General features: G+C 38.2%; 1 protein-coding gene across 1 annotated transcript in view; it reads right to left on the bottom strand.

Moving 5' to 3' along the window:
• rg (A kinase anchor protein rugose) overlaps nucleotides 1-24,336 on the bottom strand; it is a 1,582,765-nt gene that overhangs the window by 123,361 nt on the left and 1,435,068 nt on the right. The window contains exons 49-50 of the mRNA XM_090384432.1: nucleotides 19,306-19,395; nucleotides 2,345-2,522 (exon numbers count right to left, since the gene is read on the bottom strand). Of these exons, the coding sequence (XP_090240558.1) occupies nucleotides 2,345-2,522; nucleotides 19,306-19,395 (268 nt within the window). The remainder of the gene's footprint in view (nucleotides 1-2,344; nucleotides 2,523-19,305; nucleotides 19,396-24,336) is intronic.

The following is a 24,336-nucleotide window of genomic DNA, read 5'->3' on the forward strand; positions in this document are numbered from 1 at the left end:
GGTGACGCAGAAGCCTGTGGCAGATATAAGCTAGTCTGTAATCAGGTCACAAAGGAGGTTCGGCAGGCGAAGGCGGATTACGAGAAATCTTTGGCAAAAGATGCTAAGAAAAACAGCAAGGATTTCTTTACTTATATAAACTCTAAAAGGAAGGGGCTGAATATGATTGGTCCACTTGACATCGATGGTTCGACTGTTGATGATCCTGCTCAGATAGCAAACAAACTGAATGAGTATTTTGCATCTACATTCACACGTGACGAATTATTACAATTTGAAAATGGAAGAAGGTTATCAAATTGTAGCAGTGTGCTTAATGATTTTGTAATAACTGAGAGCAAAGTGGAGGAGAAATTGTTGAAGTTAAACACAAGAAAGGCACCTGGGGTGGATGGGATCTATCCAGTTATTTTAAAGGAGGCGGCAAAGCAACTAAGCAAACCCTTAGCCATAATTATGAGAGCATCCTTGGACTCAGGGGAGGTTCCCACGGACTGGAGATGTGCAAATGTGTCCCCAATTCACAAAGGTGGATCGAAGGGTGACATGGGTAATTACAGACCAGTTAGTTTAACTTCTGTTCCGGGTAAAATAATGGAGTCGCTGGTTAAAGATGCATTGCAGGATCATCTAGACAAGACTGCAGCAATAATTCAAACACAACATGGGTTTGTTAAGGGAAAATCTTGTCTGACAAATTTGATTGGTTATTATGATGTGGTCACAAAGGAACTGGATGCAAAAAATAATTTTGATATCATATACTTGGATTTCAGGAAAGCTTTTGACACTGTTGCGCATGGAAGACTACTGTACAAATTGGAGCAGAATGGTATTAAGGGTAAGTTGCTACAATGGATAAAAGGATGGTTAAGTGGGAGAAGACAGAGGGTGGTAATCAATGGGTGCTGCTCTTCGTGGACTAGTGTTATTAGTGGAGTCCCACAGGGTTCGGTGTTGGGTCCACTGTTGTTTTGTGTATTTATCAATGATATTGATGAAGGTATATCAGGCTTAATGTCGAAATTTGCAGATGACACAAAAGTTGGCAGGGTTGTTAATGACAGTAATGGCAGTGTGCTACTGCAACAGGATCTAGATAATTTGGGCAGATGGGCTAAGAAGTGGCAACTGAAATTCAACCTTGACAAATGCAAAGTACTGCATATGGGTAGAAGTAACCCCAGAGAAACGTACCAACTGTGTGTACTACACTTAAGGTGGTAGAAAATGAAAAAGACCTGGGAGTAATTGTGCAGTCAGATATGAAGTTTTCTGAGCAGTGCAGACAGGCTGCTAGGGCGGGTCATGGGGTTTTGTCAATGATATATAGGAATTTTGCTAGCAGGGAAAAGGAGGTGATTGTCCCTCTGTATAAGGCAATGGTCAGGCCACGCCTTGAGTACTGCGTACAGGTCTGGAGGCCTCATTTTAGGAAGGATGTAGATTTGCTTGAGCGTGTACAGAGAAGAGCAACACGATTGGTGAGGGGAATGAAGGGATTCTCTATTACCAAGAGAGGCTTAAGTTCTGCAAATTGCAGTGGCTGGAGACTAGGCACCTGCCCGGTGATCTGATTGAGGTCTATAAGGCCTTGAATGGGTTGAGCACGCTGAATTCTGATGGGATCCTTCCACTTGTTCAGATTACCAACCTACGGGGACATAAGTTCAAATTAAGAAAGGACAGATGTAGAATAGATGTGCGGAAATTTGCCTTTAGCCAGCGGGTGGTTAATTGCTGGAACAAACTTCCATCTGTCGTTGTGGAAGTTGATAGGTTAAATAAATTTAAGGAGGAACTGGACAGGCATTTGGAGGGAATGGTGTTATTTTTTTTTTTTTGTTTTTTTGGCTGATGCTGCATAAGCTCCTACACTTGCTTTCTTGCATCATGTGCCACTACTACTACTACTACTTTCCAAGTTTGCACAAGTCACAGTGCATATCAAACATGCTGGGTTCCTATATTGACAGCCTGGAACCTAAGCTGTGGGTAATGGTTCCTAGTGATCTGCAGGACGCTAATCTGCAGAACCAGTAGCATCACTGGGCAGTACCTTCACATGCAAAACTTAAATTGATGAGATGGTTCAGGATAGATGCATGAAAATTTGCATTCAGCCATAGAGTAATTGCTTGTGAAACAAATTTCCTTCTATTGTTATGAAAGTGGGTAACTTCAATAAATTTTAAGGAATGATTACACAAGGTGACATACAGATGACATGAGTAGTTTACTATTATTATCTGCCACTACTAATAGTACCAGTTAAATGCCAAGCTTTAGTAAACAATTTGGTATGAGTAAGTGGTTTAGATTCATTAAAATTTTTATTTCTTACCAGAAAAGCATGGATTCCAACGGTTGACTGCAAAATTTTGATTGCATGACACAGTAACAACAGAAGGCATGGGTAATTGGGGATAAGTATTAGCTGATATGTGGCAGACTGGAGAGTTAGACAAGAACTTCATAATCATGCACACTTCTTCTGTGATAGGAGAAAACATCATAGGACTCTATAATATTTAAAAATACAGACATTAAATAGTTTAGAAAGCTAGATCTCTAAGTTCTCTTGATTTAAATTAAGTTACTAAAATTAAATACATGAATAACATTTAACATCTGTTTTGTGTTTATCTGAATGACACTTAGATACAGTGAACGTAGTCATGAATTAAAATTCTAGAACAGTCATTAAATGACTGAAGATATATAAAAGAAGACAAGATAGATATACTGGACAAAACATTCTCAAAATTGTAAACTACATAAAAATAAAACAATCAAATTAAAATGAATTTTTTAAGATTAAATTAATATTTCTTGTGGGGTACTTCTAATTTCAAATAGTATTCAAATTTCAATTCTAAATTTCAGTTTCAATTGACTGCTCAGAGAACTTCATGTCTAAATGCAAAATTAACTCCAGGCCTTTTTCATTCTCCACTACCTCAGCGTGGTACCTACACAATTGGTATGTTATTCGGGCATTACTGCTAATTATATGCAGTATACTGCATTTGCCAAGGTTAAATTTCAACTGCTACTTCTCAGCCCATCTTTTTAATTTTCTAGATCTTGCTGCAGTACCATACCCCGACTATTATTATTAATTCCCTTTATTAGCTCTGATTGGGGAGAAACTGTTTTATGATTGGTCTGTAATCGGTATATGGAACTTTGCAAAGCCTTTGGTTTGTGTTTGTAGGATTCTTTGCTGCTTGATTAGCTCTTTCGTTATCTTCAATGCCTGTATGTCCTGGGATCCAACAGAATTTTACTTGCTTCATTTTGCTTTTAAGTTTCACAAGGTGAGCTTGTATCTGATAGAGAATACATGTGATGGAGTCTGTCTTTTTTGGAGAGCATGTATTGCACTCAATGAATCTGTGTATATGAGATGTTTTAGAAGAGGGGAATAAGCTATGTATTTTAAGGCCATTTGTAGGGCGAATAGTTCAGCAGAATAGCTACTGCATTGGTTTGGAAGTTGTTGTGAGAGAACAGTGTAAAGTGTAAAGTGTGTTTAGGGTCAAACGGCACCAGGGGTTTCCCCATCTCCGTGTTGCTTTCATTGTGGGTGAACCAGTTCGCTGGGAAATGCCAGAGATTTAAAAGTGTATGGATATTGTATATGTGTAGTGTCATGTACCGTTGTTCATCTGGTCGTTTAGCCGCTGGACCCCCTACTGAGGCCCAACGTTGCTCCCCTTTCGCCCCGTGGAGGCAGACCAGGAAACACCAGTAGACTAAGATTTATTCTGGCAGGTCCTATTGCTTAATTTCCTGAGATTTCGGCGGCTAGGACCTAAAAAAAATAATAATAAATAAAAAATAATAATATATATGTATATTTGGTAAATTCGATGAGGAATAACTCTAAATTTTGAAAGGCCGAATGTATAGGTGAAAAACGTAATTTGGAGATGATTAAATCAATTCCGAAGTGTAGGGCATTCGCTTGCATATGTGTGGGTTGAGTGGGTGGGGAGACTGAAGCCTGGGGGGGAGAAAAGACAGAAGTATGGAGTCGAGAGAGAGGCAACCCCAAGTCACAGTGGGTCATGCCCATGCCCCATCAGAAGGGAAAGTGGGAATGGCAAGGAGGGGAGGAGACAGTAAGACCGTCTTCCCCCCCCACCGGGGATAGGGATATTAAAGATGAAGGAGGCTAGGGTGCCCTCTTCAAGTCGCCAAATGGCGTTTGGCAGCTGTGCTGCATTAAGTCTCGTTCCTTCAATGTCGAGTCGATTTCAGTCCAGTCGCTCATGGGGTAAGCCCCGTCCTTGTGTTTTTCACTTTCTTGTCTCAGGGTTTTTCTCTGTAGTAACTCCATTGGATGGTATTTTATGGTCTTGTACAGTTTAACTTCTGGTGGTCTTTCGTCAGACACGATTTATGGTAATTAGCAGTTTTCTCCTCTCGAAGAGGTCCTGCACATATTGAGAAAGTGCTCTGTATTCCTTTTCTGTGTCAATGAAGTGGGATTCCAGTCCTTTCGGAAGGTAGTGTATCTTTGTGATCAGGATGCCTCTGAGATCTTCATATTCTGGGCAGTCGTAGACCAGGTGATTCCAGTTCTCGACCTCCCCACACATGCAGTTGGGGTATAAGGTATAAGGTATGTTAGTGTCTAACGGCTCCTGGGATTTCTCCCATCTCCGCGGGTGTACATTGTATCGGGGCCAGAGATTTGAAGTGTGTGGGGGTCATGTGCTGTATACTGTGTTGTGCCCTTTGTTCCTCCGGTCTATTAGCCGCCGAGCCCCTAGTGGGACCCGACGTTACCACACCATGCCACGGGGAGGCTGACCGGGTGTGCCACTGTAGCTAGAGTACTCTGGCGGGTCCTGCCACCTACTTTCCTGGGATTTCAGTGGCTAGGACCAGATTTGAGAATGAGATGATCGCTGTTTCTTGAGCAACGGTTGTAATTTTAACAGAGCGTAGGGTTGTTCGCTGATAACTTGTTCTAGGGCCAAATAGGTCGGGCAGTAATTTTGATGTTTTTAGATTTAGACCTGTGGGGAATGCGTGTGTGTGTATATATAAATATATGTATATACACACACACGCACACATATATATATATATAAACTAAATAAAAAAAAAAAAAAAACCGTTGTGCAAGAGAAAAGTAAGGGAAGAAGGCAGAAGACTGGAGGGTAGGAAACAGAAGAAAGGGGCCAAAAGGGAAGATGGCCCCTGATGACAGTGTGGCATGCCCAGTGCCTCACCAGAGAGAGGAGTGGGGTGGCGGGTGGACGAAAACCACCACCCCACAAAAAAAAAAAAAAAAAAAAATCATTCTGTAAGAGAAAAATAGGGGGGGGGAGTAAAAGAACGGATGGCAGGAAACAGAAGAAAGAAGCCGAAAAAAAAAAATAATAAAAAAAAAAATAAATAAATAAATAAATAAAAAAATAAAAAAAAATAAAATAAAAAATGAGAGAGAGATATACTCCGCAAGTTCAGGGTAGGTACAGCTAGCACGGCCAGTCAGTTGGAGCCGACAACTTACTGGAAATCCAGCAGTGTGAGTGCTGCTATGGTGGATGGGTCATGTTCAGTAAGGTCTAGTTCAGGTGCCGACATTGGGGCTCCATTTGGTGAGTCTGTGTCGCATCCAGACTGACGGCTGGTCCAGTAGTCCATCAGAACGAACAGTGGGGGTGGTCAAAACCGGGAGTCCAAGATTGATGGTCAAGTCCAGGGATCGATGCTAGGCCTCTTCTTGATGAAATGTGTCACATCTGGTCGAGAGAAGTTTGTCCAGAAATCAATGATGAGGAATTTGTCAAGGTATGTGCGGACCCTGTCTTTTATTGCACTGCTGGTCAAGTCTTGTGCAAGTTGGTCCAAGGCGTTAGCATCCATGGCTCAATGATGCGTAGCAACAATTGGCAGTCATGGTTGTTATGACCTATTGATTCGGATACTAAGGTGGTGGTAGCGCTTTCTGCCTGGTAAATAAGTCCACTGCAAATTGAGTCAGAGCTCGGTAAGTTTCTTCATTCTGTAGGGTGAGGTGTTCTTGATTTTGGTAGTTGAAGCGTAGTTTTGTTATTAGGATCCTCCTGAAGTCCTCGTAGATTTCACAGCTGTGGGCAAGGTGCTCCCACGTCTGATCCTCTCCACAGTGGCAGCGGGGTGAGTCTGAAATTCTGAAGTCATGTAGTTTTTTCTGGAAGGAGCCATGTCCAGTGAGGAGGTAGGTAGCATAGAGTCCTGGTGAAAACCAGACAGGTGTGAGGGGGTAGGAGGCCCTGACATCAGGGAGGAATCTTTTGGTGACAGCGCCTTTAGTTGATGCCTGCCATCTTCTTGCCAGGTGTCTGTTAGATGTTCATTAAGTCTCTTCTTTTCAGCGTTTCTATTATTTGCTGGGTCAGTGGTGAAACCTGCACAAGTAACTGCTCTTCCTTTGGCTATTTGGTAGAGCAACCCATGACGAACAATCTCCAGGTCCAGTGGAAGAGATCCAGTGAGGACCTGGAGCGCATGGGTGCTGACAGTGCGACAGGCACACGAGGACAGAAGGAGAAGAGAGCGCTGGATAGTTCCTAGGCGCGATCTGTTTACTACGGTATTGGCCTTCTTGTACCAGACTCCAGCAGCATAGGTGATAACCGGGATGAAAACTACCTTATAGAAGAGTGACAGCGTTCTCTTCTTTAAGCCCCAGTCCTTCCGGGCAACTCTTGAGACTTGGGCAGCATACTTCCTGATCTTAATCCTGAGTTGGTCTAGATGAGGAGTGAAAGAAAGGTTTTTGTCTAAGATCAAACCTAGATATTTAAGCTCTGTTTTTAGTTTTACTGTAACACCATTGACCTTGATTTGGGGTGGTCTTCTCAAATCAAGGGTGCCTTTTAGTAGGATCGAATTGGTTTTCTCTGGGGAGATCTTTAGGTTGTTATGCTCTGCCCAAGCTTGAAGGGTAGAGATGGCCTGGTTGGCAGTTGCTTCTAGTTGGGTCTGTTATTGGCAGAAAAGAGCATGACCAGGTCATCTGCATAGGCCTGGGTTTGTACATTGTTGAGTTTGGTGTTCAGGAAATCATCCAGCACCAGATTCCAGAGGAGAAGCCCCAGGACAGATCCCTGAGGGCATCCCCTGAAGACTGGTCTGGAGACACTGCAGTGGGGAGCAGACACGACAACTCGCCGGTCCTGGAGATAGGTCTTGATGCATCTATATAAGTTTTCTGGGACATGCGCTCTTCGGAGCCTGCAGTTGGGGTGTGGAAAGACCGCTGCAGCACCAACTTTGGTGTCTGTTTTAGAGCTGTCTGTATATATATATGAAGGTATTCCGAGAACTGTGATGCGCGGGCTGCATGCATCTGTTTTATGTTGACATTTGCCAGAGTGCTTTTTCCCCATTGTTGAAAATAAGTGTCACAGTTTGGCGTGAAAGTGTGCCACTGTGGAATATTTATGTTATTATCCTCATGTACATTGTCAAAGATTACATCCCATTTTGAGATTGTTTCTTTTAGTCGTATTCCGGCTGGTTTATTTACTGTGGGTTTATTGCTGTAGAGGATTTCCCACTGTGGATTGAAAAGATACTGCCAAGTAGGATGACGAGGAAGACTTCAGATTTTAATTGGATAGTTTAATAGCAGCATTTGCCTCCGGAGATATAATGAGGGCTCATGAGTCTCTGCATATAAGCTTTGTACTGGTGATGTTCTGTATGCACTTTCGTAAGAAAGAGATTCGTAAAGCGCTATGATGTTTGTTTGTTTGTTTGTTATTTGGATTTTAGGAGCATTAGCAACTAAGGCCATATTGCTCCGGGATATGTGGTGATCATTCTCTGACCTTTCCACATCCTCCGTATTTGGTGGTGACAGGCTCGAACTCCGGTCTAATCAAGAAGCGTGTGCTACGCATTGCTGCTCCTTCCCACCTGGCTATGGAGACGCCTCGCTATGATGTATGGAATCAAGCCATTTGATGACACTTGGTCTGCACGAGCTATACACTGGGGGCCCATAGTCAAGTCTTGATCTGATTATAGCATGGTATAGGTGAAGAAGTGTGAACTGATCGGCTCCCCACTTCATTGCAGAAAGAACTCTGAGAATATTTAGTTTTTTTTGACAGGTTATTCGGAGGTATTTGATGTGTTCCAAAAAGTTAAGTTTTTTATCAAGAATCAGGCCAAGGAAACGTATACTATTTGCTAGAGGTATCAGCTGGTTTTCTAGTTTTATTTCTGGATCTGGGTGCATTTTTCGTTTTCTACAGAAGTGTATAGCTATTGTTTTTTGTTGTGATAATCTGTAGCCATTGTTTTTAGTCCACAATTCTATTTTGTTCACTGCACTTTGTAATTGTCTTTCTATCATGTTCATGTTTTGTGAATGGCACGAAATAGTAACATCATCTGCATAAAGGAATGTTTCAACTGTTTTTGGCAAGTCTTTAATAATAGAGTTTATTTTGATGATAAATAAGGTTGCACTCAGCACTGAGCCTTGCGGTACTCCTTCTTCCTGTGTATATATTTGTGACAGATTGTTTTGATATTTTACCTGGAAGGTTCTAACTTTCAGAAAGTTTTTTACCAAGAATGGTAAGTTTCCTCGCAAACCAATACTGTGGAGATCTTTAAGAATGCCGTATCGCAGGTAGTATCAAAGGCCTTTTCTATATCAAGACTGATCATTATTAGATGCTCATTCCTTAGAAATGCATTGCGGATATTTGCTTCTGCTTTTATCATGGGGTCCAGAGATGATTTGTTTTTACGAAATCCGTATTGATTTATGTCAAGTACGTTATATGTTTCCAGAAACCAGGTTAATCTGTTGTTCACCATTTTCTTGAGGATTTTCCCACGGCAACTTGTTAGCGCTATTGGTCGATAATTTGTAGGGATCGTGTGATCTTTGCCAGGTTTAGGTAAGGCAATTATAAGGGAGTGAAGCCCGGAATCTGGATAGTAGTTTTCCATATAAATTCTATTGTATAGCATAAGAAATGCCTTTGGAGATTTTTGATTAAGTTGTTGGATCATTTCATAGTGAACTCCATCAGGTCCTGCTGCATTCTTCCTAGACTTAGCCAGAACTTTTTGTAATTCTTCTATGTTAAAAGGTTGATTATATGGGAGTTGTTGGTTGGTATTAAAATTTAGTCTGTACTTTTCAGCTACAGTTTTCATTTTCTGAAGTAGTATGAGGCCACTATAAATTTTCCCGGGTAAGAATTTTTGACCTAGTCCGCCTCTGTTTATCGATATTGCTTTTTTTTTTTTCTCTCTGAATCTGCAGTGTCTTCACCAGGACGCTTTCTTTTCACACCTTTTAAGTATTTTACTCATTTTTAGGGAATAAAGCACAATTACAAAACGAGGAGGCACGCTTGATACACATAAACAAACCTGTGCACGTGTAGCAACTGAATAAACAACACTGTAAAGGTAGAGATACACTATTAACACCTCACATTTTACTAAAGCACATTTCTGGAGGTCACTATCATAAAACAATAAAAACAATTTCCAGTTGGGTTCCTGCTAGTGGAATCTGTTATAAACTGGTAGTAAACTCGGTCTAATTGCATTTGCGATTATACCGATAGCTGGAATTGTGTTGGTTTTTATGTTATTATGGTGAAATGTGTTTCCCCTTCACTGATATAAAACACATAAATACATTTTCAGAATCTTCTCTTCATTCCTATCATGTTGCATTCAGTTGGGGTGATTCCTGCCATTTCTTGTAAACACAAAGGTGAATCGTGCATAAGCCAATTCGGTTCGTGTTATATACGATATCATTCCCCTATTTATAAATCGTGTATGTTCGAATTCGTGTAATGTAAACACGTGTTATACGAGGACTGTACTTTACATTTGTAAATGTTAAACTTCATTTGCCACCTCTCAGCCCATCTGCTCAACTTTTCTAGATTCTGTTGAAGCAGCGTACTGTCATTAGTGTTCTTAACAACCCTGTCAACCTTCATATCGTCTGCAAACTTGGACATTAAGCTTGATATACCATCATCAATATCATTTATAAATACAGAAAACAACAATGGACCCAACACCGAACCCTGAGGAACTCCACTAATGTTGCTGCTCTTTGGTTTTTAGGAGCATTAGCAACTAAGGCCATAATGCTCGAGGGATATGCGGTAGTCATTCCCTGACCTTTCCACATCCTCCATATTTGGTGGTCACGAGCTCAAACCCCAGTCTAATCAAGAAGCGTATGCTACGCACTGCTGCTCCTGCCCACCTGGCTACGGAGGTGCCGACTCCACTAATAACATTAGTCCACGATGAGCAGTGTCCAATGATTACCACTCTCTGTCTTCTCCCACTCAATACATAATTTCCTTTCTTATTTTTGTTTTTGAACTTTCAATTTGGCCATTAGATTCTGTGAGGAAAGTGAGCCCCAAGATTCTGTGAGCCCCAAGTGAGGAAAATTGACTTTATACTTCCCATTTCTTAATCAGGTGGGTTCCCCTTCTACAAGGAGATGGGCCACCACTATCTCGTATTAGTGTTTTCCACCTTCTAAATACTTCAGTCAAGAAGTCATTGAAATATGCAAATAGGCGACGATCTGTGAACAGAACCCAGAGTTGCTCTTTCTCTAAAATACCAACTGATCTTTCCAATTTAGATCTGACATCCAAATAACAATGACAATCCAGCATAACATGTTCAGATGTTTCTGGTACACCACAGACACATGACCCCTGCTCACGTAATCTTAACAATGACAATTTATATGCCAATCCATGTCCAGTAATGAGGCTTGTGGTATTAAAACCAAATTGAAGCCATGGTTTTAACTTTGGATTGATAATTTTATTATTGGGGAAAAACATAAAGGTCTGGCGGCCTTTTTCTGCATTTTCCCAATCATCTTGCCATATGTCCATTATTTGCAACACAATTCTTTTTTTCTCAGATTTCAAATCAACTTTAGAATAGTTCCTATTTTCTTCTGGGCAAGATGTTATGCCGAGAATAGTCCTTCTAATATTATGTTTTGTATAATATAATAATCCAGCCAACAAAACTCCATACTGAACAGGAAGCCTTCCAGAAATAATCTGTAAAGCTTCACTGGAGACAGTCCGGCATGCATGTGTCAACCTGAGCAAATCTCTGAGCTTGAATCAAATATTTCTGTATAATAATATTATTAATTCTGTGAACCCCAGCTACAGAGGCATAGGTCATGATTGGGAGGAACAAACTCATATAATAAATTTAAAGATTTTCCTTTGATTCCCCAATCGGTCCTAACGATCCTCCGAAGCTTGGCATATAATGTTCAAAGTTTGGTTTTCAAAAACTTGTCAGGCTCAGTAAAAAACAGAAGCTCCTCAACATATAAATTATTGACTGTCCTCAATATCACCAGGACAGAACATCAGTTCTGCTTTCTCAGACTAAACTACAAGAACCAATATCACTAGAGCATATTACTGTTCAGGTGATCAGGCAAATATTAAGGAACTTTTCTGTCTTCTAAAAAAAATTGGAAAATACCATCGATTCTGAATAGTTTTTCAAAAATGAAATTGAAATGCCTTCAATTCTGAATTATTTCCTAACACAACTCTATAGACAGGCGCACTATAGCCAGTGTAGCTTATGCACCATTAAACACCCATAACACACACACTCAAGATATAAACCTAAATATCTTCTGACTCTAACATACCAAACCACATCCCCATAAAGCCTAACAGTAGGGGCACAATTTACACTAAGGCAGAAGGATCTGAACAGTCTTTCCCTTGGAAATTTGCAACTTGTAATTTTGACACCAATTTTCTAACATACCTAGAACCTCTGCTGCTCTGTTTTCAATCAAAGAATGAGAGTTTCCTTGTACTAATACAGCTAAATCATCAGCATACGCTATAAATGTTATGCTGGAATTCTGTTTCTTTAAAAATTCATCTAATATGATGTTCCACGCAAAGAGGCCAATCACCGAGCCTTGTGGATATCCACATGAAACCATCTTAATAATTTGAGTATAGCTTGTCTTAACCACTATTTCTCTAGAACAAAAATAACTCAGAATATAAGTTCTGTGAACAATTAGAAATCCTTATTCTACTCAAGACATCCTCCCACCATAGCTGGTCCCCTGAAATCCATAAAAATAACAAGGATGTATCACTCTGCTCCACCATGTGTATCAATTGATACACAGCGCCCTCTGTAGATAATCCTTTTCTGAAACCTAATTCATTTCTAGAGGACAAATTTTATGAATCACACAATCATTAAGCAGTTGATCAACAGCCATTCATATACTTGGCCTATAATAGGGAGCAGAGCAATCGGTACAACCCGGTCTCATTAAGCATTCTATCCATGCTTTTTAACAATTAATTTCTCAAGAGCATTCTTCCAGCATTGGGGGAAGACTCCTTCTAAACACTTATTAAATAACTCAACATACAATTCAGGTTTCAATTCATATCACTTTTTCATAACAGCGACTTCAATTTTATCTAGGCCCGGCAACTTGCCATCCTTTACGCAGCCCATGGCTTCACCAACTTTTTCAATCGAGAACTTTTGCTCCACATTCATTGATTGATACTGAGCATTTTCAATAATCATTTATTGTTGTTCCAGGTTTTCATTCCCAATTCCAATATCAGGAAAGAGGTCTTCTCCAGAATTCTACCCACAGAATCGTACCAAGTTAAAGTTTGATTTTTGCCAACTCCAATGGTATTAACAACTTCAGATAGATTTTTCTTATTTGTTAGTACTTTAAAAACAGTACTCCACAGATCTCGGGATCCTTGCTCTTCAACATATTTTCTCCACAACATAATCTTAGCCCTGTTGACAGCTTTAGCATATTGTTTCCTTTGCTCTCTATATAACTCTAAATAAATACTACATATATCTAAATTTTGATACCTTCGTTGTCTCGATTCTTTGGTATTTATTTATCTATTTATCGATATTTATTTTATCACGGGCTATTGTTTTGACTTTGTTTATATAGGTTAGCGGGTAACCCCTATTTAAGAATCTTATAGTTAATTCATCTTATAGTTAATAGGGGTTACCCGCTAACCTATATAAACAAAGTCAAAACAATAGATCGTGATAAAATAAATAACAACCTCGCAACAAACATTGCACAAAAATCTGACAAGGACAAAATACATTTTATCACCATTCCATATGTCGAGTACTGGTACAATAAACTTAATCAAATATGCAAGGGAACCGACATGAAAATCATAGCAAAACCCATGAACAAATTATACACATTCTTCAGAAATCGACCTTCAAACACCACATTCCGATCACAGAATGACCTTGTATACAGCATCCCATGCAAAAATTGCGACACTGTTTATGTAGGATCTACCATGGGAGTGGCACAGCTTTGAGCAAAACAACACAAAGCTTCTGTGCGGGCGGGTCGTTCAAATGCATCGGAACTTTCATTCCACGCAATAAATGAATGACATTCATTCAGCTTTAATGAAACAAAAATTATAAATATTCAACACAACTGTCACAAACTACTTATTGCAGAAACCTTAAAGATGAAACTACATGAAACTTCAATCAATATCCGTAAGCCATTCCGACGATTGGTCACTTATACGCATGCATGAAGAACAAATACTACAACATAAGACAAAAGTTTCAGATTAATTGTGAGTTGCTGTATTCCTGTGAACGTGACGCCCGAAAAGTTCTAGTCCGACTTAAGGAATATAGAGAATAATCCCCCCCCCCCCCATATCCAATTTTATTAGACCCCTAAATTTAACTCAAAAGTCCAGCTATAGGACCAAAAGAAATAAGATGTCCCACCAGGTTTACAAAATAGATATCGCCATCCTCAAGAATTATTAGCGAGTTGGACTAGGAGAGTTGGAAAAGAAGCTTCCTATATCTAAAATAAAGGTAATCCCTGTTGATTTATATTATAATAGAATATAGGAATTATCGAGCACTTAATAGCTCTCACTTATCCTTCAATAGAACAGTGACACACAGCACCTCTTTTCTACAGTATTTAGCCACAGGTACATACTTAGCAATTAAAGCATTGAACTATTGTAAAAATTTCTTTAAATTTTCAAGCTGTCCAACAGACATACAATCTTATTCTTTCCTTAATAATTTGTCATAATACAGGAGACAATTGAACTTCCCAATTATTTATGTTAGAACTTTTATTTTTATTCATAGTCTGAACCTCACTTATATTATTACCTGAAAAATTTTTCAACCACAATTGTTTAAGCAATTCTTCCTTCTCAACATCATATATCACTAACTTAGGATACATAAGTTTAGGAATCACATATTTCAGACCAATATCTTGTACTCTCAAACACCCTCTACATTTATCAATATCATCATCACTCTCAGCTTCTACAATGACAGCTCTATCACGTTGTTTGTTTGTTATTTGGTTTTTAGGAGCATTAGTGGTCGCAGGCTAGAACCCCGGTCTAATCAAGAAGCGTGTGCTACACACTGCTGCTCCTGCCCACCTGGCTACCGAGGTGCCAGCTCTATCACGTATAGGTCTAATATTTCTGACCTTAACTGTGGATAACATTGGCCTCACTTCACGCAAAATTTCAGTTTTCACTTCATCACTGGTTTTCAGTCTATTAGTCACTGCTTTAATGATCATAACTTTTGGAGCTTTGTTCTCGGTATCAGACTCTACTTTTGAAGAATAACTTACACTGTCTTTATCCACTTTCCTTAACTCTGTCTTTTAGGACTATGTTCTCCATGAAAACATTATAAGCCTTTGTTTCCAAGTCATCCCATAAGTCCATTACTATTCAAATTGTCGCCATAGAGACTTTACTATTCTCATTCCATAAGACACTTTTTAATCTTTTACAGATTTCTTGGATGTGCTCAAATCCTTCATTTTTCAGGTTTCTCAATTATACTGTCTTCCTTCCTCTTTCTTTTTCGATTTGTATCCTTTTCCTGAAAGTTAGAGTCTGAAAGCACTTCTTGACTTACATTAGCACTTTTTCCTTTTTGAGCTTTTCCCTTCAGTCCCTTGCACAAGACCAGGGAGTGATGACGAACTTGTTTTGACAGGTATTCTGGGAATAGTTTTCCCAGAGAATATCTCGATTTCAGTCATATTTTCTACTTGAGAGAGTATTTCCTCTCTCTCATCCTCACTATTTGCTATTAACAGGTCTTCATCCATAATATCTGAATCACTTGTAGTGAACATAAGTTAGTATTGTATAACATAAAATAACTTATATACAATTTAAAAGTCAAAATCAAACACGATCAATGACAAACTATATACAATATTTACAACTGTTAAGTCAAAGAGCAAGGAGCTCTCAATCAAATAAAAAAAAAATTAATATTAATATTGCAATATGCAGTATAGTCTAGGGCTAAAGCCTCAGGTTATGTAAAGAGTTTAACTAATGTACAAGTTAGTGCAATTGCATCATTTCTGTACAAAGTCAACTACTTAAGTACTTATAAATTGGCATCATTAAGTATATCTCATATTGTGAATACCTTCACAATGAGTTGCCATAATATTGCACTACCTCGATTAAGTAATGCTTCACCATAGAAGAACGCTATTGTTACTTATTCTCAGCGGATATCACCCATACGTTTTGAAGCTTATTGGCTCCTCATTAGTGGGTGGGCAGGTACCCTGGTGTTCCAATGATGACAACCCAGTTGCACTGATGAGGAGCCAATAAGCTCCGAAACGGTGCCGTATGGGTAATAGTATCCACTGAGAATAAGTAACAATAGCTTGAGCATTACTTATTCGAGGTAGTGCAATATCATGGCAACTAGTTGTGAAGGTATTCACAATATGAGATATACTTAATGATGCCAATTTATAACTATTTAAGTAGTTTATGTACAGAAATGATGCAATTGCACTAACTTGTAAATTAGTATTGCAATATGATAAAATAATATAATGATTAAAACTAATAAATAATAAAATCCTAGAATATAAAGCAAAACCACCAAACAATCCAGTCAAAAGTACATTAATAACATAAAACTTTACGCAAATTTAAAACTATTAAAATAATCACTAACCTCACAAGTGCAATACTACACAAATGCACAGTGAAAGACACAAAAAGGTGTCAACTTGTGAAACTCCATAAGTTCCCAAGTTAACTTACTTTGATGAACATAAACTAGTCAATTTAATACCAAGCCTTAACCCAGTAAAATATAAATTAGAACCTTAAACACTCCAAATTGAAAATTACTAAATATCACACTAACCTAAGACACAATTCAAATTATGCTTCACAAATCTGTCTGCCATGTCAAACTTGGTAGTGATTATCACAATCGTTATGATGGCAGCCATTATGAAGGCTGAAATTACAACCTTGAATAACTTCAGACTAATCTCACATAAAGCTCTAAAACTCCAAACACAAACACAACATTCTCTCAGGAAACTCCTCTTCTCCTTGAATATTAAAAAAAAAATAATAATAATAATAAAAAAAAATAAATAAACTATTTCTTTTCCTTCAATGAAACACTCAAGAGCTCACACAGAGCACTTCCACTATCTTGGATTTCCCACAATCCACCTCTGGAGACCATGAGGAATGTGGGACAGTTACAGAGACATGAAAAGTAGTGAAGCCTATAACGGATACAAGATAATTTGTAATAGTACCACAGATAAAGCTAGAGAGCCAAAGCTGCATAAGAGAAAGCACTGGCTAAGAGAGCAAAGAATGGGTACAAGGAATTTTTCATGTGAATACAAGAAAGAAAAAAGCAAATTAGATTGGACCCTTGTGCACTGGGTGTGGGAAAGTCTTAAACAACCCAGTTGATGTTGTGGATGAATTGAACAGGTACTTTGCATGTGTCTCTACTGAAGAAAGACCCTTCATGCTAAGAAGAGGCTATGCCAGTGAAGCTGAGTCACATGAAATTAGTTATTTTAAAATTATAGATGCAATCTTTATCTTTATTAGAAAAACTTTTCAAGCATAAAGACAAATAAGACTCCTGGAGTGCTGGCATATACCTAGTAATTTTTAGGTGGGCTGCCAGGGAGTGTATTGAACCATTGAAGTTAATTATGAGGGCATCTTTTAACTTGGGAGAGATATTCCTTTGGATTGGGAGAAGTGCTAACGTATCACCAATACATAAAGGCAGTTCTAAGAGCAAAGTCAGTAACTACAGACCAGTCAGTTGGACTTCAGTGGTAAGGAAATTCTTAGAGGCAATGATTAAGAGTGCAATCCAGGGATATTTAGATGGATATGGCATTCTGAATAACACATGTTTCGTTAAGAGAAAATCATATTTAAATAACTCAATAGGCCATTTTGACAGTTACTCATAAGCTGGATGTAGGAAACGATTTTGGCATAGTTTATTTGGATTTTAGGAAAGAATTTCATTCAGTCCCCCATGACAGGTTATTGTATAAGCTGGAATGCGTTTGGATTATTGGAAAAATTCTAAGATGGATTGCTGGGTGGTGGCAGAGCAGAAGACATAAGGTTGTGCTTAATGGATGTTCTTCAGATTGGTGTAAAGTCCGAAGTGTATCCCCAAAGGATCGGACCTTGCACAACATGTTGTTTCTGATTTTCATAAATGACATTGACGATGGGATAGAAGGCTTGACATCAAAATTTGCAATCAATATAATGACTGGTGGAGTAGTTAATGATCATTCCCAAGCAGCTCTCCTTCAGGATGAGTTGAACGGGCTGCAAGAAAAATGGGAGCTATGTTTTAATGCAGCAAAATGCAAGGTCATACACTTGGGAATAGCAACTACAAAATAAATTATATACTTTGTGGGATTTAATTAAAAACAGTACAGGAAGAAAGGGATCTGGGAGTAATAACATGAGCAGATATGAAGTTTTCTGAGCAGTGTAAACAGGTAGCTAGGAACACTCATGGTGTCCTATCGATGATTTATCAAACATTATGCTGCAGAAATATGGAGGTCATAGTCCCACTGAATAAGGCAAGTGTAAGACCACATGTGGAATACTGAGTATTCCATATGTGGTCATATTCAAAGTATGAGTTCACGTATGGAGATAAGACATTGAAATAAGACATTGAGCTTCTTCATTAACCTAACTGAGGTTTATACAGCTCAGAGAGGGGTTAGTGAAATGAATGAAGGCAGAATTTTTGCTGTTATAGAGAATTCCAGAACTCGTGGGTATAAGTTCAAATGACAGGGTAGACTGTAGGAAATTTTCTTTTAGCCAGCAAGTCACTGAGTACTGAAACAGTTTGCCTTCACTGGTAGTTGAGGCTGACAGTTTGAATAAATTTAAAGGTCAACCTATGTATATAAGAAGAAAGGTCTTTCATTTCTTTCTAGTAAGCTAACTTTTTTACCTAAAAGAGACAAATGAAATAGCAGATAAATTAGAAGACTTTAATACTTCTGCAATTGGCTGATTTATGAGAGAAGGCACTTGGGAATAATTATTTGGAAATTGTTATCATTTGTTCAGCAATGACTATAACAGTATTTTTATTTATTTATTTTTTTTCATATTTAGCTGAAATTTTTTAATTTGGTGTTGAAATTGGACTAAGTATTACCCATTTAGACTTTATGATTTCTAAATTACAATTCTGACTAATCAGCTGCTTTATCAATGGGGAAATTTTTCTGTATTTCTGGTTTAGTCTATAAACACCACTGCTATACTTCTTAAATGAAACCAAATTCATTTTATCTGAAACTAAAGCCAAGATGAACACAATGGCTGTATGTAATGTTTACTATTTGGTGCAATGTTTGGCAGTTTCTATTGTGTAAGACATATAAGATCATTGTGTTATTATTATTATTTTATTTTTTATTCTTTCAAATAAAATGGTTTAAGCTTGTTTTAGAAGTTTTGGACAAAAAAAAAAACAAAACAGGATGGGAACAGCTTTCCCGCTGGAGAAAAAAAAAATAATAAAAATTAATAGTTGAATACTAGTCTACTAATTTTTTTTCCCAGTGGGCAAAAATCACTAGGCAAATTAATTCAGAAACTGTAAAATCCATACAAATCTAATTTTAACATCAAATCAAACTGAAAAATTTTGGCTGAAATATAACAAAAAATATTTAAGATAACAAACAGCCTAAACACAAAAATAAATTATATAGACCCCAGTGCCTTTTAATTGTAACACCCTGTACACTGTATTTCATACGATGCTTAGTGAAAATTTTTTTTTTTTACATAAGTAATAAATATGTAATATGATACTTACAATATGCATAGCAGAGCTACGAGGAGGATGAGGTTCCATTAATAACTGAGATGGTGTCTGACCAAAGTTTCTAATTTGGTTCTCAATAGCCTAAAACAACAATGTGAAGTAATTTAAATTATAATAATAATAATAATAAAAAGAAAGATAACATATATTACTCAAGTGTTTGTAATGGAAGGGTTTGCTACCAAACCCTTCCATTATCATACATGTTATAATGAATAGTTTCTATTCACAACAGGGTTATATACATACCAGGTTATTTAAATTATTTGACAACCTACTATTTAAATATAGGAGTCAGTAACCTATTATTAACGATGAGTTGGCTCAATACAATATGTGATCATATTGTAGTTAGCCAACAATACAATTCAAGCAACAATACAAATGCTGAATATCAAGCAACAGCACAAATGATGAATATCAAGCAACAGTACAAATGATGAATATCAAAAGGGGTAAAAATTCAAACCAAGTCCTGTGGAGTATTTGAGCATCATGATGATAGAAAGAACCTTAATTACACTGGCCAACAAAATATTTTTTCTACCTCCAGAGCAAAAGTTGCACATTCTAAAGGAAATTGATCTGTTAATTAAATACCAAAATGTCTCTACCACATCTTCATTGAAAAATATATGGATGACCAATTTCAAATATAAAATAACATGATATTTGAAATTGTCTTGCATCTGTTATGCTATCTTAAAAATGAGTCATTTAATTTAAAATACTTAAATCAAACACATAATGTACTACATATATTCTATTTCCTTAGAAATATTTGCCATTGAGAGAGTTTTTCTTATGGCCCATTTTGTATTCCCTCTTAAGAAACCAGCAGTAATCTCTCATTATGGCAGTATGTCAGTGACCTTGGTACCACTTTTACATTGTGGACATGTTCTGATAAAACCATTCCCCTTTGTTCATCATTGAGATCTCCCAAATTCTGAGGATGAAAACTGAGATGCAAATTACAGAAAATGAATATTCAAACATCCAGCAGCCCAAATTTTTATAACACTGCAGTAAAGTTGACAACAGAAATTCATAAATATCTTCTTTCCTTCCAAGAAATCCATGCACAACTGCTTTAAATGTTCACCAAGCTGCAAGTTCAGTATGCTACAGCTTTGTTCCAAATAAACTATTAGGCCCAATGAAAATTCACTCTTTTAGCTTTGCATCTTTTTTAGCATTAGTAGAGGCATATGATGCAAGAAAGCAAGCTTATTCAGCATCAGCCAAAAAAAAAAAAAAAAAAAACACACCACTCCCATTTCACCCCTCCGTTCTTCGAAATACCTGTCCAGTTGAGCTTTAAATTTGTTTAGGCTATCAACTTCAACAACAAGTGATGGAAGTCGGTTCCACTAACCAACCACCCGCTGGCCAAAGGCAAATTTCCGCACATCTATCCGACATCCATCCTTCCTCAATTTGAATTTATGCCCTCTGAGGTGATTATTCTGAGCAAGATGAAGAATCCCATTGGCATTGAGCATGCTCAAACCATTCAAAGCCATATACACCTCTATCAGATCACCTCGCTGGTGCCTAGTCTCCAGACTCTGTAATTTGCAAAACTTAAGCCTTTCTTCGTAAGAGCAACCCTTTGTTCCATTCACTAATCTTGTTGCCCTTCTCTGTACCCGTTCCAGCAGCTCTACATCCTTCTTGAAATGAGGCCTCCAGACCTGTATACAGTACTCAAGATGTGGCCTAACCATTGCCTTATACAAGGGAATAATCACCTCCTTATCCCTGCTAGAAAAATTCCTGTATATCATTGACAAGACACCATGAGCTATTCTTGCAGCTCGTCTGCACTGCTCAGAGAACTTCATATCTGCCTGCACAATTACCCCCAGGTCCTTTTCATTCTCCACCACTGTCAGTGCAGTACCGCAGAGTTGATACGTTGCTCTGGGGTTACTGTTTCCCATATGTAGTACTTTACATTTGTCAATGTTAAACTTCATTTGCCACCTCTCAGCCCATCTGTTCAACCTTTCCAGATCCTGTTGCAGCATCATAGCGTCAGTAGTGTCCTTAACAACTCTGCAACCTTTGTATCATCTGCAAACTTGGACATTAAACTTGATATCCCATCATCAATATCATTCATAAACACCGAAAACAACAACGGACCCAACACTGAACCCTGAGGAACTCCACTAATAACATTAGTCCACGTTGAGCAGTGTCCATTGATTACCACTCTCTGTCTTCTGCCACTCAACCATCCCCTTATCCATAGCAGCAATTTGCCTCCAATGCCACACTGCTCCAATTTGTGCAGCAGTCTTCCATGTGCAACAGTATCAAAAGCCTTTCTAAGATCCAAATATATAATATCAAAGTTATTCCCTGCATCCAGTTCTTTTGTGACTACATCATAGTATCCAATCAGATTGGTCAGGCAAGACCTGCCCTTAACAAAACCATGCTGCGTCTGAGCTATAACTGAATTCTTGTCTAGATGATCCTGCAGTGCTTCTTTAACCAGTGCCTCCATTAATTTACCTGGAACAGAAGTTAAACTAACAGATCTATAATTATTTGTGTCAGCCTTTGATCCTCCTTTGTGAATTGGGGTTACATTTGCACATCTCCAGTCTATGGGTACCTCCCCTGAGTCCAAAGAAGCTCTCATAATTATGGCTAGGGGTTTACTTACTTCCTTTGCTGCCTCCTTTAATATAACTGGATAGATCCCATCCACCCCAGGTGCCTTTTTTATGTTTATCCTCAACAGTCTCTCCTCCACTCTCCTCTCAGTTATTACAAAATCATCCAGCTCACTGCCAATGTTTACTTTACCTGCATCATTCTCCTTCCTGAATAACTCCTCATGCGTGAATGTAGATGCAAAATACTCGTTTAGATTGTTAGCCACCTGAGCAGGATCCTCAACTGTTGAACCATCAATATCCAGTGGACCAATCTGATTCATCCCTTTCCTTCTTGAGTTTAAATATGTAAAGAACTCTTTTCTGTTTTTCTTTGCATCCTTTGCCAAGGATTTTTCGTAGTCTGCCTTTGCCTGCCTAATCTCCTTTGTTACTTGGTTACAGACCAACTTATATCTATCATAGGCTTCCATGTCACCCATTAATTTGTATGTATCCCATGCATTTTTCTTCTCTGCCACATGTCTCATTAGTTCATCTGACAACCATTTAGGCCTAAACCTTGAACAATATTTCTTAGTTGGTATGTAAAGCCTGGTAGCCTCCAAGATTAGTTCCTTGAATGCTTCCCATTTTGAGTTTGCTGTTGGTAACATCATCAGTTGGTCCCACTGTATAGAATTTAAATACTGTCTCAGACCATCATAGTCGCCTTTACGAAAACAAAAACCCTTCCCTTTACCCCTGATGGTAGTTACCTCCTTGGATAAATCCCACTTCAGCACACTGTGATCACTGCCACCTAGTGGTTCATTTATCTGCAGATTCTTAACGCATGAAGAATCACTACTGATAATCAGATCAAGAGTATTGCTCCCTCTTGTTGCCTCACAAACATGCTGATGTAGAAAACAATCATCCAATAAATCCACAAAAGCCTTGCTAGTGTGCGAGTGACCAACCCACAAATTCCAGTCAATATCTGGGAAATTAAAATCCCCCATTATAAGACTCTCTGATTTACTGGCCCACTCTATTTCCCTGTACAATATCTTATTATACTCATCCGAATCATTAGGCCTATAGCACACTCCTACTCTCAATTTTGATTTCCCTATACTTATGTCACACCAAACTGACTCGACACTGCCCTGTCCATCGATGTCGACTGGCTTCACTTCCTTGGACTTTATGTGTTTCTTAATTAATAGCATAACCCCTCCTCCCCTCCTGTCCTGTCTATCCTTTCTATACACATTGTATTCCCCAAATTCCAGTTCCGCATTACTTATATCTGTGTGACACCACGTCTCTGATATCCCAATAATATCTGCCTTTGACGTTTTGAGCAATACCTCAAATTCATCAAATTTATTTACCAAACTCCTAACATTTGTGTACACGCAGGTATACATGCACCTGTTTCTATTCTTAGCTACCCTAACACAACCCATGTGTTTACTTGTACCGCAATGACTCCCAGCAGTCTCTGAAATATTCTGCATCTTGTTTTTCAGGCTTCTGCTCATTTCAATAGAAGCATCTGTTAAATTGGGAAGCACTACACTTAGGCATGTTGTTGTTGTTGGTATTAATTTCAATTATTCAAGAGCTATTGAAGCCAAATTGTGTCAGTTTGGTTTGGTTTTGATTTTACTGGGGGAAAAAACGACTGCAGTTATACTACACTAAGAAAAGATTAAAATATCAACAAAGATAAATTCTGGTAACCTTTAAAAAGGTTACCTCGTCAAACTGTTATTTATATATATATATATATATAAAGCAGTATAAGTTTAAAAGTAAATTATCCAATTTAGATATGTGTGTATATATTAATAGCTTGTAAAAACTTCTGCGACACATGGTCATTGTCTGATAAATCTGACTGAGTGTATAAGGCCGAGTCAGATGAGTAAAAGCGGAAAAATATATATTGCGAACATGGGTAAAATTAATGCAATCTATTAAAATATGCTTTATTGATAAAATGGTGTTGCAAGACTTGAACGTAGGAGGGTCATCTTCTCTCAACAGAAACAAATGTGTTAGATGACTGCGTCCTAAGTGGTCGAACAAGAACAACTTCCTCGCTCTGATTCCTGTGCAGACTGGACTGCCATGTTTCTATTACAAGCTTTATATGGTATAATTTATTTGTTTCCTCTCTATGCCATAGTTCTTGCCATTTGGAATATATTTTGTTGTGTATTATTTGCCTGTAGTCTGTATAGAGGACTGACAGGCAAAGATTATTAGTGGGAACTGCTGATTTGGATGCAGTGTCAGCCAAATCATTTCTCCTTATCCCAATGTGGCTAGGAATCCAGCAGAAGTGGATATCAAACTTGTGTTGATAAAGAGAATGTATCATCTGCTGAATCTGACA

Source organism: Mastigoproctus giganteus, chromosome 11 (genome assembly GCF_048544385.1).
Source record: "Mastigoproctus giganteus isolate SK-2022 chromosome 11, ASM4854438v1, whole genome shotgun sequence".
Classification (NCBI taxonomy): domain Eukaryota; kingdom Metazoa; phylum Arthropoda; class Arachnida; order Uropygi; family Thelyphonidae; genus Mastigoproctus; species Mastigoproctus giganteus.